The sequence below is a fragment of the Barbus barbus genome (assembly GCF_936440315.1).
Source record: "Barbus barbus genome assembly, chromosome: 15".
Taxonomy (NCBI): Eukaryota; Metazoa; Chordata; class Actinopteri; order Cypriniformes; family Cyprinidae; genus Barbus; species Barbus barbus.
The window spans coordinates 29,763,668-29,781,432 of NC_136743.1; the positions used below are offsets into that span (position 1 = coordinate 29,763,668).

Below are 17,765 nucleotides of genomic sequence, written 5' to 3' on the forward strand. Positions count from 1 at the left end.
TATCTACAGTACTGTACTTGTGCAATTTTACTGACCACTGATTTGTGCTTAAAATGGTCAAATGTGCATCATTAAAAGTTCAATATTTAGCCGACAACACATCCTTCATCAGCTGTTCTTACAGGAATCTTGTGCGTTGTTAATATTTCAGTCGCAAACATTACATTTGTTCATTAATGTTTAAAATATTGCCTTAGTATCTTTTTACATATTTGTGTTCTGTCTCTTAAGTGTGTCAACAAGTTATTACAATATAAGTTAATTCCAATTCGACATTTATCTGACTCCAATAGTGCTGTGAAAAAGTGTTTGCCCCCCCCCATGCGTTCTTTTGTTTTTGTGTATTAACTTGTTTCAGAAATTAAAACTAAATATAAGTATATATTTTGAAAATATTTACGTCTATATATTCATATAATTTATAAATACTTAATATAAACATAGCATATTTTTCTGAATAACATGCACGTGTGTGTTAATATACACGTAAACACTTTTTTGGATGCGATTAATCGCGATTAATCGTTAGCACTGATAAAGATTTATTTTTATTGTTATAGTGATTTATATAAGTATGCATTGCAAAATAACCCACTACAAACAATACAAAACTATAATGGTATAAGAAACAGAAAAATAATTGGTTGTTTACCTGGGTCTTTAGTCAATGATTAGCTCGCCTCTTCCGGTTTGAGTCGTCTTTCTTTTATCACGTGACAGCATTGGATACAGAAATTAGTTACAAACAGGTGCATAGTTATTATTTACTCTTACAGTTACATGATGCGTTTCTGGTCTCAAATTGTAGCTTTTTATTTCTTACAGTTTATAAATGTGTGAATTTCTGTCATTGTGGTTCTTTTCCATAACACTGAATAAACTAAAGAGTTATTATTAAGTCTTTTCCGCTCGGACTGCATTGGTTTAGTTTTATGAGGCTGTCACGTGATGAAGGAACTGGATGTTGCGCATGCGCGACTGAACGAGTCATTAAAATCCCTTCAAAATGTTGAAGAACGACCCATCAGAGTCCTCCTAGACTTCAGGTGAGAAGGAGAATGCTAATGGAGCATATTCTAAAAGCTGCTGTAAATATAATATAGCTGTTAATCAAACTAGTGATCATAGTAATACTTCTGTATATTATATAAAGCGTTGCTTTCCTGATTCTAAACGAAACTGAAGTAGCTGGACATGATGTGGATTTCTTTCCTGATCAACTACAAACTTTTCTCTTAATTGCATGACTATATAATATAATAACGTCTCTAAAAAGAGCTTAGCACGTTGATAAACCTGTTTCCCAGCCCCTTGCTATTGATTGTGCTGAGACTGGTAACTTAGGTGAGGTTTACCATGTTTTTTACCACTAAACATTTCAGACAAGCTTTAAATGTTTCTCTCTTTCTCCAAAGCAGAAATGAGTGACCATCTCCTTAACCCACTGACCGTCATATGTGCAGGATCCTGCTTCGCCTTCTCCGGCCTGTTTTATAAACTATATTCAGATAAAAGACAAGAAGTACAGAAGCTGAAGGTACAGTAATCACTGCTAGTAAAGAAACACAACAACTGAACACTGCTTCAACCTCAAACCCACAAGTTATCATTCATATATTATCATTTAATCAAGACACTTACATGTACCAGGTGGATATGGGTCATTTGATTATTTAGTGTGCATTTCATGTCCATTGATGATCTCTAGTGACCTCTTGTCAAGGAGTATATTAATTGCCCATCAACTATGTTGGGTACATTCTTATGGTTTGCGATATTTTCATGACTTCAGTTCAAATAAATATTACAATTTGAGTTTAACCTGATCAAGAAAATAACATTTGATTGGCCAGACGAGGCCTGGCATTGAAATTATGAGTCAAAATGGTGAAATTGTTACCTGTAAATCCATACAGTTTGTCTGTAACAGTTGACAAACTCACCAGCAGGAAAATATTTTCTTTGTAAAATCAAAATGTTGATTAGGTGAAAAACAATGCATTTAAAGTGCTCTATTTTCACGCACTTCCAAAATAGCACAGCTGCGTACACTTAGATGATCTTAAGAAGTACTAAAGAATCATTTTTAGTATATTAAGTACAAAATTAGTCAACTATAACCAACAGATGATTTACTGAGAAAGCAGATTGTTTTTCCAGATGTGAATGTATCCTAAAATATAGAATGACTCGTATGAAGGTTTAATGTAAGTCACTTTGGATGAAAGTAAAATAAATGGATTCAGCTCAATGCCAAATTAGAGCAGTTTAATAAACGAGCGGCTGTGAATTTGACATTTTACGTTTCCTCCGCTTTACAGGAGATTCCAAACTTTCAAGCAGACCATCACCTGCTCAGGATTCTGAATGCGTCGTCCAACAAGAGACTTCATTATGTTGCTGTAGAAGGTAAATAAAATGCTCAAGAACACCTCATACTTTGAAAAGTCTTAATTGATGCATCTTTATATTCCCTGCATTGCAGGACTTGTGCAGGCCGTCGGAGAGCCCATTTCCAGCCAGTTCGTGCCACGCTGTCATGGTGTCATCCAAAAGATTACTGTGCACGAGCACTGGAAATACTGGAACTCTGTTCTAAAAACATGGTAATGCTTCACTGCAAATCATTCTGCTTGTTTAAGCAAAGGATAATGAAGCATATCATTGTTTTATTTTTGCATTGAAATGTAGTTTTAAAAATATTGATATAGTTGGAAATAATGCAGCATTTACTATTTTGCCCTCAGCCTTCAATCAAGTTTGATTTTTGGCCTGTCATAGTGTAATTTTTGTGCAGAAGATACATGCCCTGTCCAAATATCCACACTTGCAGTCTTGGCCACTTGAGAGTGTGCGCGACGGAGTACGCAAGACTGTCCCAGCTCTTACACTCAACACCAAGCGCAGTGCCCGTAATGCACACTAAATCCACACTATCGCTCCGGAGCGGTATTCGAGGCTTAGTGTATTCCCATCATGCATCATGTTCTGGAAATGAATCGTGAGATCTCAGAGAAACCTTTCCAATGCAAGTTAAATATTAATAATAATTAGATATTACATATCATTTGGTAGTAAAACAAGTGTTGCACGTTTTATTGGTGCACAGATGAGTAGTGGTGATTATTTATTTTGTACAACATTCACAACTGCTTTTTATCACTTAATTAGAAGCACCACAAATTAAATTGTGTCATGTGTTTTAGAGACTACTGGACAGACATTTAGAAGTTGATTTTAAAATGCAAAGTATTGAAAATAAAAATAAAGCTGTGTAAACGCTTGCATTTTCACAACACAAGTGTGTCCCATCATCAGGTATTGAAAAGTTCGACCCACACTTGTGGTCTTCATGTTCAGTTGGACACTTGGCCCAAATACAGGAAATACGTTATGCAAGTCATCAAGTGCTAAGACCGCAAGTGTGAGTATTTGAACAGGGCAAAAGTTTCCGCCATATAGTGTCTCTTATAATATAGATGTTCCTATAGAGTGCATTAGTGCATGCCTACTTTTTCTGCGCTGTTGGTTTTAGAAGCATTTTGCCTATTTATTTTTCTCATAGGGAGCTTTATAATCCATAAACCGAACTACGAGGTGATTTACATAACCAGCATTGATTTGAAGCAAAAAGACAGTGGCTTTATTATAATGGCTTTAGTGAGGGAAAAAACTACAATCCCATGAAACATTGTGAATGACAATCATATTAAAAATGGAGAACTATAAAACTATCCCTATAAAGTTATCGATTATATCTATAGAAACTATTTATTGTATTCGACCAACACTATTACATCATTCGCTGTGCTTCATGTGAGTGGGCGGAGCTAAAGATGTCATTTGGTGCGCTTGCTGCAACTCTCTGATTGGTGGAAATTTCTGTGTAGAATTATGGGTAATGTAGTTTTTCCAAAAACATCCACACAGGGTCTCCAAAAAAGTGAACAAGCAGCAGACCACCAACACGGTGCCCTTCAGCTTGGTCCAGCCCGGCTCATACATCAGCGAGGTCTCCGTGCGTGTGGATTCTCCTCTGGAGGCAAGCGGCGATTACCTGGAGCAGGTGCACAAGCGGCTCAGGCAGGCCAAAGAGGGGCTGATGGATGCTGTCGTGCGAGAGCTGAGCGGGGAGAAGCCTGTGGCCCTAGAGGAGCGAGAGGAGCTGCTGCGTGTGGGATCGGCCCTCACTGCATTCGGGGAGCTCGTTCTGGAGCAGGATAAGCTCATGAGGCTACAGCCGCCTAAAGACGGCCGCAGCTACATCCTGATCCCCAGCGACTACAAGAGCTTCATACAGCGGCACGAGAACAGCGCTAACATGTGGAAAGGCTTGACGGCGCTGTTCGGAATAACAGGGTTTGCACTCGTAGCTGCTTTCATCCATGGTGCCGTTAATAAGGATAAAAAGAACTAGCTGACTGAGTGAATAAAGTAACTTATGACACATTCAAAATCATGTGCATAAAAACAGCCATGTATAATTTTATTTTAGCGTTTTGCCAATGAAAATATTTTTCAAGCCTTGTACACTTTAAGGGATCCAAACTGTAAAATAAAAACAAAATAATATCAGCTCCCTTCTACCAATATTAAAAATCATAACTCATGGGTGTTCAATCACTTTAATTCTGTTGTGGACTTTGTCATCAAGGTTCACAAAAAAACTAAAATTGTATCTCAAAATTAATTTTCCAGCCATTCATAACCAAGTAACCTGTATAAATCATTTATTATCAAAAGGGCGTTTGTCATAAATTAAGATGTTTAAGATGAGTGACAGAACAAAGGTTTAAAGGACAATAGATCTTTCCCTGTGCTTTACTTTTGTATGGACATGTTATTTTATATTCATAGAATGTTATTTTCCTTATCCATAAAATTCAATGGGGTCCAATGCTGTTTGTCCTTCAAAATATAATTTTTGTGTTCTGTAGGAGAAATGCATATTTAGAACATGATGGTAAATTAAAGGTGCTGTATGTAATTCTTTTGACTAAAAATACTGTAATATGTTTGCAGATATTTAGGAAACGTTCTCTGAAAACAATGCTACAGGCAGCTATTTTACTTTGAAATGAGCGTTCCATGTCAGAATGTCTGTTTTGGTCTCTGTGACTCCGCCCACTGCCAGTTTAACCAATAGTATTTGACACCTAGGGTTGCCAGTTGTAGCCATGGAAGCCTGCAAACAAACTGGCTCAGAGACTGCATAAAAAGCCTCTGCATCCATTTAATAAGCTCTATGACCACATAAATATTAAAACAAAAATAAATAAACTTAACGGTCTAAGGCTAATTAGAACATCTTCCATTGCGCTCGTTCCTGTTCCTCGTTCAATCTGGCAACCCATGTGAGCCTCAGGTCTGATGCTGTCTCCAACATTTTGAATTTGGACTGCAGTACCCATTTCAACCCCTAGCTTTCAATTAAAGTACATTTTCATTTTTGGTTTGAACACTGCTTTTCAATAAGCATTACATCCATACAGAAATCAAGAAAGAAAAACTGAATAAATATCCATTTCCACACCTTTATATGTTGACCTTTGTCAGGAATTAAACACACCAAGATTTGCTTTTTTTCCTGGTTTGTAAAGGGTATAAATGAATGTCCAAAGAGTCACACACACGACGGATTATGTTCATTCATCTCCTTCTGAAGACTCCTCAGCCTCCTCTAGCCATTGGATGAACTTCAAGAGCTGTAGAAAGACAAGACATAACAGCACAGTTAACACAGTCCTCTTTCACCCAGATTTCAGTCCATTCCAAGAAAACTTGTTCTGGTAGCTCCTCTGGCGTTGTGTGATTTTGACGAATCACGCTGCTTTCACAACTTTCCCATGTTCTGTGCTTTCATTCACACACGTCACTGACCGCCCATAAAGACAGCGTGTAATTTGACAGCAATGATCAGAATTAAAAATCTAGTGTAAATGTAGCTAAAGGTTTCATTTTACATCATTTAAACTAAAGAATCGCACCCCTTGATTCCTGCGGAGCTGGTGGCTCTTGTCTGTGGTGGAGCTCTGTTTGAACCAGCTCATGATGCTATCCTCCTCCAAGATCTCCAGCTGGTACATATTCATCAGCACCTGAAGTGGACACACATTACATACAATCAGCAAAGGAACGCGTGTTATGGTTCACTGCAGAAAAAGAGACGGCTCACTTTGACCAAAGCTGCCCAATGAGTTTCATTTTCAAGGAAAACCTCCTCCATGGAAGCAAGACAGTCCATTTGGTCTTGAGGTCTCTTCACATAGTTCTTAAAGACTGGCGTCCACTTCTTCAACAGCTGGGAGGAAAAATACAGAGACTGTTATCAGCATCTGCTATGGTCAAATAGTTGTGAAAATCAGAATCAGTTATCCACCTTATTTTACCCATAAGAGCGGGTGAGGGTGAGGCCATTTGTAAATTTCATGTGTCTGGCTTCCGGTGTCATCTGCATCCAGCTATTTATTGCAAACTGGTGTGTCTTACCATATTATTTTAATGTATTACTACACTGGTTTGTAGTGCAAACAGTTTTCCGTTTCAACTCACATTAAGCCACATTCAACTCCAAAAACAGTTCAAATACTGAAAAATAAATGCACAGGTGGTGAAGCATCTGACTTAGAATGATGCATATCCATAAATAAAAGTAAATTAAAATTACATTTTTCTGTCAGGATGATGGATTTCATTGATTGAAAACATTGCAGATCAGGCAGAAATGCCACCAAAATGAACAAAAAATGCCCCCAAATTCAAGATAAAGTGGCAAAAATGCCTCCGTACAACGAAACTAAATTGAATATGACGGTCAAAATTAAAATGAATAATGAAAATGGTGGCATTACATTTAGATCTGCTTACACTGCATTAAAGATTTATTTGTACACAGCATTGAGCATCACAAGCAATCATACATGCTTCTGTTGCACACATGAATGCATGCAATGGGCAATCAGTCACCATTGAAGAAGAAATCGGTTAAAAACTGCGTTCTACACTCTCACAAATTCTCATCATAATTGACAAAGTGCAGATATGATGCAAGCAAGAGATTCATACAGCAGTGCAGACAGCTCGATAATGGAGAACTCGTGCTGATCTGAAGTCGTTGACCGCTTCAGTGATGTGGAATATTCTTTGCTCACTTTCTGTATATAATGTATTCCCAGCGTGAATAACGGCTTTGTTTTTCGTACTGCTAAGGTAAGCAATGTGAAGTCTTGAGTTCTGTCATGAAAAAACGCAATCAACTAGTTCAGAACCAATTCTTAACTCTTGTTTGTGCAGCTTTTGTGATTTTTCCACAGACACAAAAATATTTTTATACTTTATATATATATTGTTATAATTATTACAATATCAAGAGCCAACGATAATGGCTGAAATGATTATCAGAAGACTTTTACACGAGAACGGCACTTTTTATTCTTTAAGTGTTAAAGGGATAGTTCACCCCAAAATTAAAATTGTCAATTTATTTACCTTCAAGTTGTTCCAAACCTGTATGAGTTTCTCTCTTCTGTTGAGCACAAAAGATGATGTTCTGTTGGTAACCAAACACTGGTCCACTGACTTCCATGGTAGGGAAAATTAAACCTATAGAAGTCAATGGGGACCAGCAACTGTTTGGAAACCAATATTCTTCAAACTATCTTATTTTATGCTCAACAGAAGAAATAAATTCATATGGGTTTGGAACACTTCCATGGTTAAGTGCATGATGACAGAATTACATTTTTGGGTGCACTATCCCTTTTAGAGATTCACTAAAACATTGTTTTCTGTTACAAGATGTAAAAACATAAACATGCTTCTAAGAAGTTATTGGTCCTGAAAAACGTTGGGAGAGTTTTTGCTTTATTCAGTCAGACTCACAGGCAGCAGGTGTGATGAATACTGAGCGATGCTTATCTGAGCCCCCTGCTGGTGGAAAGGAAACTCCAGCACAACTCGAATCAAGATCTGCATAACCTCCTTCAGAGAAATGTTGTAGGCATACCTGAGAAGAGACAATGGCATTTACCTTATCATACAAGTAGTATGACTTTTGTGTAGCCATAAACTCTCAAATCTCATTCTTAACGTTCAGAATCAAATCAGCACACTGACACAAAGCAAAAGCAATGTCATTTGGCCATCAAAACCCATGCAATGTTTGGTCTGTTCATCATATGGCATCTGAAATACTGGAATGTTGTTCACATCCATATGGACAACATTTGTGACCTGCGCTGGCAAAATTTTCAAAAATGAGTCATTTTAATGTCACATTCTCCATAAAAAAAACTTCAAAATGACTGAGCTACACCCGTTAGAAGTCAACAGTCACCAAACTCAATACTGAGAAAAATCAAAAGTTTTCTGAAGGTTGCAAGCAACATTGCATCTTTTCCTCCAAATCTTTATTATAAAAAGAACATATGAAAAAAGCAGTAGAACAAATATAAGAAACAAATGCATTTAAAACATAAGCATTCAAGTAAGAAACAGATGTAAAAATCCCTTTAGTGTGTTCATTATGAATAAATTGAGTATTAAAACTACAAAAGCAGTTTAATTAAGAATAACGAACGAGTCCTTCTTTTATTGTTTGATTAACATTGAGACAGACGGCCTGTATTAAGACCTACTGTAACGCACGGATCTATGATTTCCCCAACAGTGCCCCAAACGTTCACTTAAGACACAACAGAATATGTTTGCGTGAATACTGTAATTCTGTGTATGTGTGTACGTTTATCAGGATCACACACTGGTGGAAGCATCTTTTATTCGTGCGCTTTGGACGCAGATCGGTGCGAGAAGCAGGCGGAGAAAAGGTAAAACGTACAAATAAAGATCATTTTAGATGTTTAATTACTATTTGGAGCATTGGGATCACTGGATGAGGGCTTAATAAACTCATTTTTGTTAAAACCTCAAATTTGACTAAACTTTTTCACTTTTTTTTTTTTTTGCCCTTAGCTCAAAATTAGCCTGTGTGCAATCCGACTCATTTTGCCAGCACGGGTCACATATATGATATTTTATACTGTTTATTTTTTGTAGCTTGACAGCTGAGGTCACTATGAACTGTTATCGGAAAAGAGCATCTCATGTTATGTGTCTGAGAAAAAGCAGCATATGGATTTGCAACAAGAACCTTAATTTTCAGGTGAACCATTCTATTAACTGGAATGTGTAAATAAATCCAAAGTTCTGTCATGAAACTCTCTAGATGGTGCAGTCCGATCGGTTCTAACTCAATCTGACAATGACATTATCACATGGCGCAGCTGATTGGTTTCTTTTGTATCAGCAGCCAATGAGCTCGCTGCTCAACATTCAAAGACTTGGCTAGTGCGTGCTTTAGCTTCAGAAACCCTCCACCTCCCCCAGCTCCACCTGTATAGATCTGCTACAAAGTGATTTCACGTATGATATATATGGGGGTTATTTCATATACGTTATATGTGCAGCAGCAGTGTTTCTTACATGCTCACAGCAGCATGTTGTGGATGTGTTGGCAGTAGAGCGTCTAGATACTTGCTCTGCTGCGTAGCAGGTCTATTCTGCCAAGACCAATCACATTAACACTGCCACATACATTACCATGCTAAACCCTCAGAGAGTTAGTGTATGTAATTCTAACTTACTTGAGTGAGTTGATCTCAACAACCAGATTGTCAAAGCTTATGTTCTCATCCAGCCCTCTCTGTAGCGTACCATGAACCTCATTCTGAAACACTGAGGGGAAAGAACAGTTAGTATGAAACTGGGAGAGCTGAGTGATATTAGAAAAGATGAATAGAGCTCTGATATTCATGTAACCTTTGACATCATCCAGTTCAGGTGATGCAGGGTGGCTTCCCAGGTCATGTGATCCCTCGCTGACCTCACTTTCACTGTCACTCTCTGGGTCGGGATTCAACGCTAGGCCTGGAAACATATCATCATCATCATCAAAGCCAGGGCCGGATAATAGGCATGGCCCCCCCAAACGTGATGGCATGCAAAGATCCCAAATTTAAAAAAATATTTCAAGAAAAATGGTCAGAGTGAGCGCTCTCTGCTCTCTATCCCTCATTCAAAGTAGCTACTGATTGGTAGATGCATAGGGAGGGCGTGGCCAGTCGCTTCACCGGCTTGTGGTGAACCTGCTGAGCTTCACGTCTCAGTCAGTCACTGCAGAGCGGAGCACGCAGATACACTGTAGTCAGCTGAGCTCAGCCCCTGTTTTGAGTTTCCTTCGCCGTCAGTCACTGAAATTATTTGGTTACTCTTTCTGTAAGCGTGTTCTCATTCCCTCCATATCTCTCTATCGCTTTTCTCTTGTAATTTGCACCGAGTGACGAGTCGAGTATGCGCCGATTTCTGGTTGCTAAAGCTAGCACTGGCAGCAGCAACGAGGCGACAAAGTGTGGTCGACACTTGTAATTTCATTTCCCTTCATTTATTGCCTCACAGCACAACTTTTTCAGATAACTAAAAAAAAAGTTACACACATTACAAACTAAACAAAAAGTGAAGGTTTTCAAGTTTCAAAAGATAATATTGTCAATATGAAATGAATTAGCTAGGAACTAACAACAAATTATCAGAATAATTGTTTTTTTATAACAAAAAATCAAACAGAATATAGATACATTTTTGTTTAAATCCTTGGTGCAAATTAGAGCAGCTTTCAAAGACAACATAAACTAAATGAAATGCTATGCTATTAGCAGTGTCAAGCCAGATGTTAATTATTTTGTTTAGAATCAGACCAGAATCAGGTGTGTGTGTGGGGGGGGATTTTTGACTGCTAGGTTATATTCTGTGTGTGAAGGCTTATTTTATTTTAATGTTTAAATCTCTTTGTTTTTTTTCCCTCGTATGGTATAACGCTGGAGTTCTCGGTAAATTTTTCATCAGACGGAACATTAATGTTCTCCACTGCCCGGTCGGCTCCTGCAGCCCAGACATCCACATGTGTACCGCTTGCTAATTCACAAGTGCTGTAGGTAACACAGTGGGAACATGGCTCTGTTCCCATAGTATAGTTAGTATAGATTTCTATGCATTTTAGGGGTTTGGGGGGATTTGACACCCCAAAAATGACTTGCCCCCCCCTGATATTCTACCTGCACCCCCTAGTGGGGCTGGCTGAATCCGGCCCTGATCAATGCCCGTTTATTTAACTTCATCTCATTAATAAAACCTGTATACACCGTTCCCATTCCCTGGTCAGTTTTGATCTGGTGAAACTTGAGCTTATTGACCTAATGTAGCCCCGCACCATTTCAGCGCTGCGCTCGTTGTCTTCTGTTTTCCTTTTGTATTTCCACAGCGTGAAGGTAAAGTGGTACGAATTTATGAATGAACCGCTCCTTTTAAAATCTACTGACATTTATGACATCCGCCTCGAACATTACATTGCTCATGATAACTTTCATTAACTTTAAAATATGTGAATCCACTTCTTCACCAGCTAATTACTGAGATTTTGTTTTTCAGTATTCATGAGACACTTTATTTCAGTGATAACTCATAATTATCTGTATTAACTGGAATGAAGGGAATTTAATTAAATTTCTCTGAACTTACAAATCATGCTGCTCAAAAACAGTCCAAATTTGTGAATACTTCATATTCTTTTTCTAACAAAACATAAAAACAATTAAATAATAATTTTACTTGTATAAACTATCACTTTCAGCCTGAACCTGCAATGTTTCATCAATAGATGCAAGCAGAATGAAATGTGGACCTCTCCTCTTTTTTCAAATGTAAATGATTTGGTCTTGGAAATTTTGCTCTGCACCCCTTTGGGCTGTAGTTCATTAGATATGCTTTATTTGTTACATATTACATCTTTTGTCTGTTTATAGTGTCTTTGTGCATGCAGTCAAATTTACAAGCAATTAAATTTATAGACCAGAGCAGTATAGCAATTCTTTCAAATTCTTTGTAAAGAAAAAAGTGCTCCAAGTTTGGATCAAGGGTGAATAAATGAGGACAATATTTTGAGTGTAACGTGATTCGAAGACATCTCACCCCAAATGCATTCAGCAAGCTCATCTTCCTCGGTGTCAGCGAGACTGCTGGTCTTCCATCTGTATCCTTTCCCCTCTGAACCAACCTCTGCTGGGTCAAACACTGACAAAACAAACAACATGCATGTGAATGACATCCAACAAGTTCAGTTTTTAGAGGAAATAATGTTCATCGTCATATTTGTTTCTATCAAGACCACAATTTATATATCACATTTAAATAGTGTTTTCAAATATAATCCCATCAGATTTTCGACCCACAAATTAAGATCAAGTCAGTGACCATCAGCATCAGTGTCCACATAAGGAAATGAGCATGAACCTTTCTGTTTGGTTTTGTCTTTACTGTAGCCAGCATCGTCATCGCTCAAGAACTCATCCTCATCTTCCTCATCCTCTTCATCTGGATGGTGCATGGACAGAACTGTGCCTTCCTGAAGAGTAATATCTGGACCCACCACAACCTGCATAGCAACACTTCTTTAGAAAACTAGCGAGTGATTGGACACAGTGAAGAATTATTCTCATTAAGCCTCAATTTTGATCAACAATTTAGGGACCAAATAATCATTTAAATAAATTTGGACAACTTTAAGTTTATTTAGCTTTCCTATATTTAATATATACATTTTAAAATATATAGTGTATTTAGTTTATATATTATAAAAAAATATAGAATCACATTTTTTATTCTGAATAGACAACAAAAAGTAATTTACTAGAGGTTCTGAGACAATTGCTTTTTAATAATTTGGGTTGAGTGAAGGATTCAGTGACTCACTCATAAAAGACTGCACTTACTGATGAATCAGTGTTTTTGAACAAATCTCTTAAAATAATGCCTGAAATACATCTTTAGCAGTCACTGATGTGATCTTCATCTGAAGCGTCAAGCTACTTTGATTTCAAATAACAACTGTTCTTGTCTGTAATTTGAGGCGGTGTTGTGGTTTCTTACGTTGTAGGCGAGCACACACTGCTCGTTCAAAACGACTCCGTGTTTCACCTCCACATTATCACAGATAACCGACTGCTTGACCGTCACATCCTTGGCTATGCGGACTCTGTTCCATATGTAAGCTCTATCCAGAGTCACATTGTCTCCTAAGTAGACAAAACAGCAGTTAGCAGGATGTCAAACAAATAGATCTTCACACGGTATTTTTTAAAAATGCCAACATATAAAGAATGATAACGGAGTTTGAGAAGGCATGGACTGTGTGATTATACATGCATAGCACAAAAAATATACGAGAGTAAAGCTGGGAAAAATGGCTAAATACATATTTTTTCCCCCCTATAGTTTAACACAATATCGATAATAATCCTGACATTAATTTACCATAATGGAGAAGGAAATGTTAGACCTTGAGAATGGATGTAAACACAATACAAAAAAAATAGTTTGTTCACAAATAAACTCCACAGAGTCGCTACCTTTTAATTTAGGACCCCATAAAATCTATAAAAATAAAATTATTTAATTGTTTTCCATTTTATTTTTTCTGCATTCTGTGTTTTCTAATTTAATACAAATCAAATTTATCATCAAAAATCATGTCTAATGAAATTAATTAGTAGTACATCCAATAAGATGCTGCACGGCAGAACCGCATACATTAAAACATGGATGAACAAATATCTTAGTTGTACAATATTCCTTAAAAATAAAAATAATATTACCTTGAGAAGTAAATTTAGTATGCACTAGTACTATATATTTCAGTCATAATTTCTTCAAGTTAAACTAAAGATTTATTTTGGTGGGTTGTTGTGAGGATCTTCAAGCTTCAGTGTGTATTAAATAAAACCTTTTCAAAGTGACTCTCAGAGCAGCTCTGGAGATGAAGTTCATGTGTTCATATCTCATATATTGAGACACAGACAGAGCGCCACATGTATTTGAGTGCTGTACTCACATCTGCTACACAAACTCATTCACACAGATGCAGAACATGCATTTATTAGTGACATGCACTGACTGGCTGTTAGATTAATCCATATAGAGTAAAAATGTAGTTTATTGGCATTATTGACAAACTTTTATGCCATCTTATCATGCTATTGCTTAATCGCCCAGCCCTACAATATCATGAACCGAAACGAAATAATTTAATACAAAGACCGTACCGATGACACAGTTTGCACCAATCACAGTATTTGATATGGTGCAGTTCGCTCCGATGATTGTATTTCGGCCAATAAGCACATTTTCCTCCATCTGGCTGCCGTGACCCAGACTGACCCCTGGCTCACGGTACACATTATGTCGAGAGTGAGTACAGCTCTGGCCTTCCTGGTCTGCAAAGTTGGCCTCGGGTGTGATTGGATAGATCCAGCGGCGGATCATGTCGGAGGAGACGGTGTCGTACATGAGGAGGTTCGACACACGAGCACCATATCCGTCTTTAGTGACATGCATATGGATCTGGTTTCCCAGGATCTAGTGGAAGAAACTCTGTCAGATATCACACGAATTCATAAAGCAGCAAGTCACTTGATTCTGTGTTTCATACCTCTTCATTGACTAGAAGCCCACGGACAAAGTCGTTTTTTGTCTGGTAGTCAAAGTTGTCTGTGAAAAGCTCAGCAACCTACATTAAACAACATTCACTTTTATTGAGCAATGTGTTTATAATTTAAGCATCCATGACTGTAAAGCAAACGAATGCTCACCTGTGGAGAACAGATGCTAATATGACAATCCAAAAGATCAAACCTAATTTCAAACTCATCACTTCCACTATGGAAAATATTCTGTGGGGAAAAAAGGCACAATTATAAATCACTAAATGCAATGACTTCTATTTGCTTTGTTGAGCTGCCTGGATTTTTATTTTTTTTTAACATTATGGTCTTCTTTGTTGTGCCGTCTGATTTTCATGACTGCAATAATCTTCATTTGATTAATAAACTTCATTGATCATTAACAATCATCATTAAAAATGAGTAAAAGAGGAGTAATGCAACTAGTTCTCTATGCAAACAGGAAACTTCAGGAGATTCAACCACAATGGGTGTGCTTTGATTAACAGTTTTCAACACTGATAATAATAGAAATGTTCCTTGAGAAGCAAATCAGCATAATTTCTGAAGGATCATGTGACACCGAAGACTGATGATGCTGAATATTCAGCTTTAATCACAGGAAGAAAAAAATAGTATTTTAAAATATTGTAAAATAGTTATTTTAAATAGTAAACTATTTAATAGATTACAATTTTTACTATGTTTTTGATCAAAGAAATGCAGCCTGTGTGAGCAGAGGAGACTTCTTTCAAAAACATAAAAAAATCCCGTATAAATGACAGACTTTTGAATAGTAGTGTGCAAGTGGATCAAAACCTTTCATCAAAGCTGTCCTAAAGCCTAAAATGCGTTCTTGTCTGAGTTAGGACAACTTTTCTGATCCTCTTCAAATGTTGAGTTCTGCATATAGACACTAAAATAATCCAGATTAAGACAGATGGGCAAAGCCTACAGTGCTCAATGCTGGATTGATGATCATTATAACCCAAGGGTTTGTTAATTATCAATATTTATTAGTATATTTTATCCAGCAATTTCTTATAACATCTCTGTATGTCATACTGAGATTTCTTTTATTTTTAAATACATTTACTGTACATGTTTTACTGTACATATGTGACCCTGGACCACAAAACCAGTCATAAGGGTGCATTTTTGAAAATTGAGATTTATACATCATCTGAAATCTTTCCATTGATGTGTGGTTTGTTAGGATCGGACAATATTTGAGAATCTGAGGGTGCAAAAAAATCTAAATATTGAGAATATCTCCTTTAAAGTTGTTCAAATGAAGTTCACAGCCATGCATATTACTAATCAAAAATTAAGTTTTAATATATTTACACTTTATATCTTTAAATTTACTAAATATCCTAATGATTTTTGGCATATAAGAAAAATCTATAATTTTGACCCATGCAATGTATTTTTGGCTATTGCTGCAAATATACCCCAGCGACTTAAAACTGCTTTTGTGCTCCAGGGTCACATTTTGCGTCATCAGTATGAGATTGGTTTATGAAATACCACTGATAGCGATCGGTACCCCTAAATATCAGTAAAACATCTCACCATAGGGAAGTGAAGCTTCTTTAAGGCCTGTGCTCTCTGGTAATGAAGGATGCGCTTGCTCTTGCTGTCCATAGCTACTATGATATCATCCTCTTCACAGCGAAGCTTGTGACCGGGCGGCGACTCTTTGAAGATCATGGTCATCACTGAGACATTCTTGTCCATTTTGCGCCGCTGTCTATCAGGAAAGTGAAAAGTGCATTAATGATACATGATTTCTAAACTATGGAACTTTTATAGACCGGGTCTGTGGAGGATCGACACTCACTTGTGTTCCTGTAAAGCCTGGGAAACATCAATGTTGGACACCACGTCCCCATACACCAGCAGAAAGTCTGAGCGGACTAGAGCTTTGGTGTCCACGTCCCTCAACACATCCCCGAGAGAGCGGTACAGATCAGAGGTGATGATGTGCACCACATTTGGAGACATGGGGCGACACCATTTCGACTTTCTGTGAAATAAGACAAACACTGAGTCATCAGAGTCTCTGTCATTCAACAGCAGCATTAAAAACGTCACAGCGTCTCACTGTAAGTGTTCCTTTATTCTGCTGGACATCCAGCAGCAGAAGACGAACGTCTCTTGAACTCCAGTAGATGTCAGAAACTCTAATGTGTAGTCAATCATGGAGACATTAGCCAGCGGCAGAAGAGCCTAGTGGGAAAAACACAAGAGTGAAAAATAGTCTGTACAGTTCTCTTTTGTCTCTTCTTGTGCTTGAATGCACAAATAAACACAAATGTCAAAATACCCATCGTGGCAAGCAACTTCACATTACATTGACTTGTCATTAATACTAGCAAAAGAGAGAAAATCCCTTACTGCTCTTGACCTTATAGTCTTTAAAATGATTATTAAGAGTGTCTGATTATTCAATTTCTGTACCTCAATACTACAGTTAGATCTACCTGAATAATTTAATCACTGTTTATTTCATATGTATCTTTGCTGTATTGCATGTTTTGTGCTATTGCTTGTAATGTTTATTTGTTATTATTTTATTACTGATTGCTCATGTCTGAACTTTATATTAGTCAGCAGTTTTTGCTCAAAACGATGACATCCATAACTTTTTATTCTATTTTATTGTGTCAGGGCTACTGTAAATGTTATTTTAAAAGTACTGGTACCATATCTCAAAAAAACAAAACAAAAAAAAGATAAAACAAAATAGCATTAGATGGCATATATATATAAACGGAAGCTAGTGTTTGCACATGACAGATGAACAGTTAAACTACAGACACATAAAGAAGCACATGATGGAGCTGTGTGTGGTGTGTTTGGATCCTCTCTCACCCGAGGCTGGTCTTTGCTGATGGGGAAGAACCTGCGGTTGAAGCTGTCTGCGACGAGAACGGCCTGCAGCGGCTGCTCCTCTTCATCTTTATCCGCCTTTCTAGCGCGACTCTGCTTCGCTGCTTTGCCTGCCATGTTTGTCTGTTTGGTCACCCGGAAGTGATCTCTAATTAGTACGTTTTAATATTTCTATTAGGAATTATCCAGTTTTAACGCCCGTTTAACGTCTATTACAGTTTCTCAGTGTCAGTATTCATTTAGAAATTATTGTTTCTAAACGGCGCTGTCACGTGATACGTGTTACTCTTCTCCGCGCTGGTTCGGGATGGACCAATCACAAGC

General features: G+C 37.5%; 2 protein-coding genes across 2 annotated transcripts; one reads left to right on the forward strand and one right to left on the reverse strand.

Annotated features, from left to right (window-relative positions):
* The first annotated feature begins 930 nt into the window (after positions 1–930).
* LOC306881428 (mitochondrial ubiquitin ligase activator of nfkb 1-A-like) lies at positions 931–4,895 on the forward strand. The gene is made up of 5 exons (XM_079435528.1): positions 931–1,046; positions 1,419–1,537; positions 2,322–2,409; positions 2,486–2,606; positions 3,931–4,895. The coding sequence occupies exons 2-5, from the start codon at positions 1,421–1,423 to the stop codon at positions 4,415–4,417; spliced, it is 813 nt and encodes a 270-aa protein (XP_079291654.1). The 5' UTR covers positions 931–1,046; positions 1,419–1,420; the 3' UTR covers positions 4,418–4,895.
* LOC306881427 (translation initiation factor eIF2B subunit epsilon-like) lies at positions 4,459–17,698 on the reverse strand. Its single transcript, XM_079435527.1, has 16 exons — positions 17,424–17,698; positions 16,654–16,778; positions 16,390–16,575; positions 16,122–16,299; positions 14,697–14,777; positions 14,537–14,614; positions 14,151–14,463; positions 12,979–13,124; positions 12,343–12,484; positions 12,022–12,123; positions 9,817–9,924; positions 9,642–9,732; positions 7,882–8,005; positions 6,176–6,301; positions 5,988–6,098; positions 4,459–5,705 (listed from the first exon to the last, which is right to left on the reverse strand). The coding sequence occupies exons 1-16, from the start codon at positions 17,556–17,558 to the stop codon at positions 5,646–5,648; spliced, it is 2,106 nt and encodes a 701-aa protein (XP_079291653.1). The 5' UTR covers positions 17,559–17,698; the 3' UTR covers positions 4,459–5,645.
* Positions 17,699–17,765: the final 67 nt, after the last annotated feature.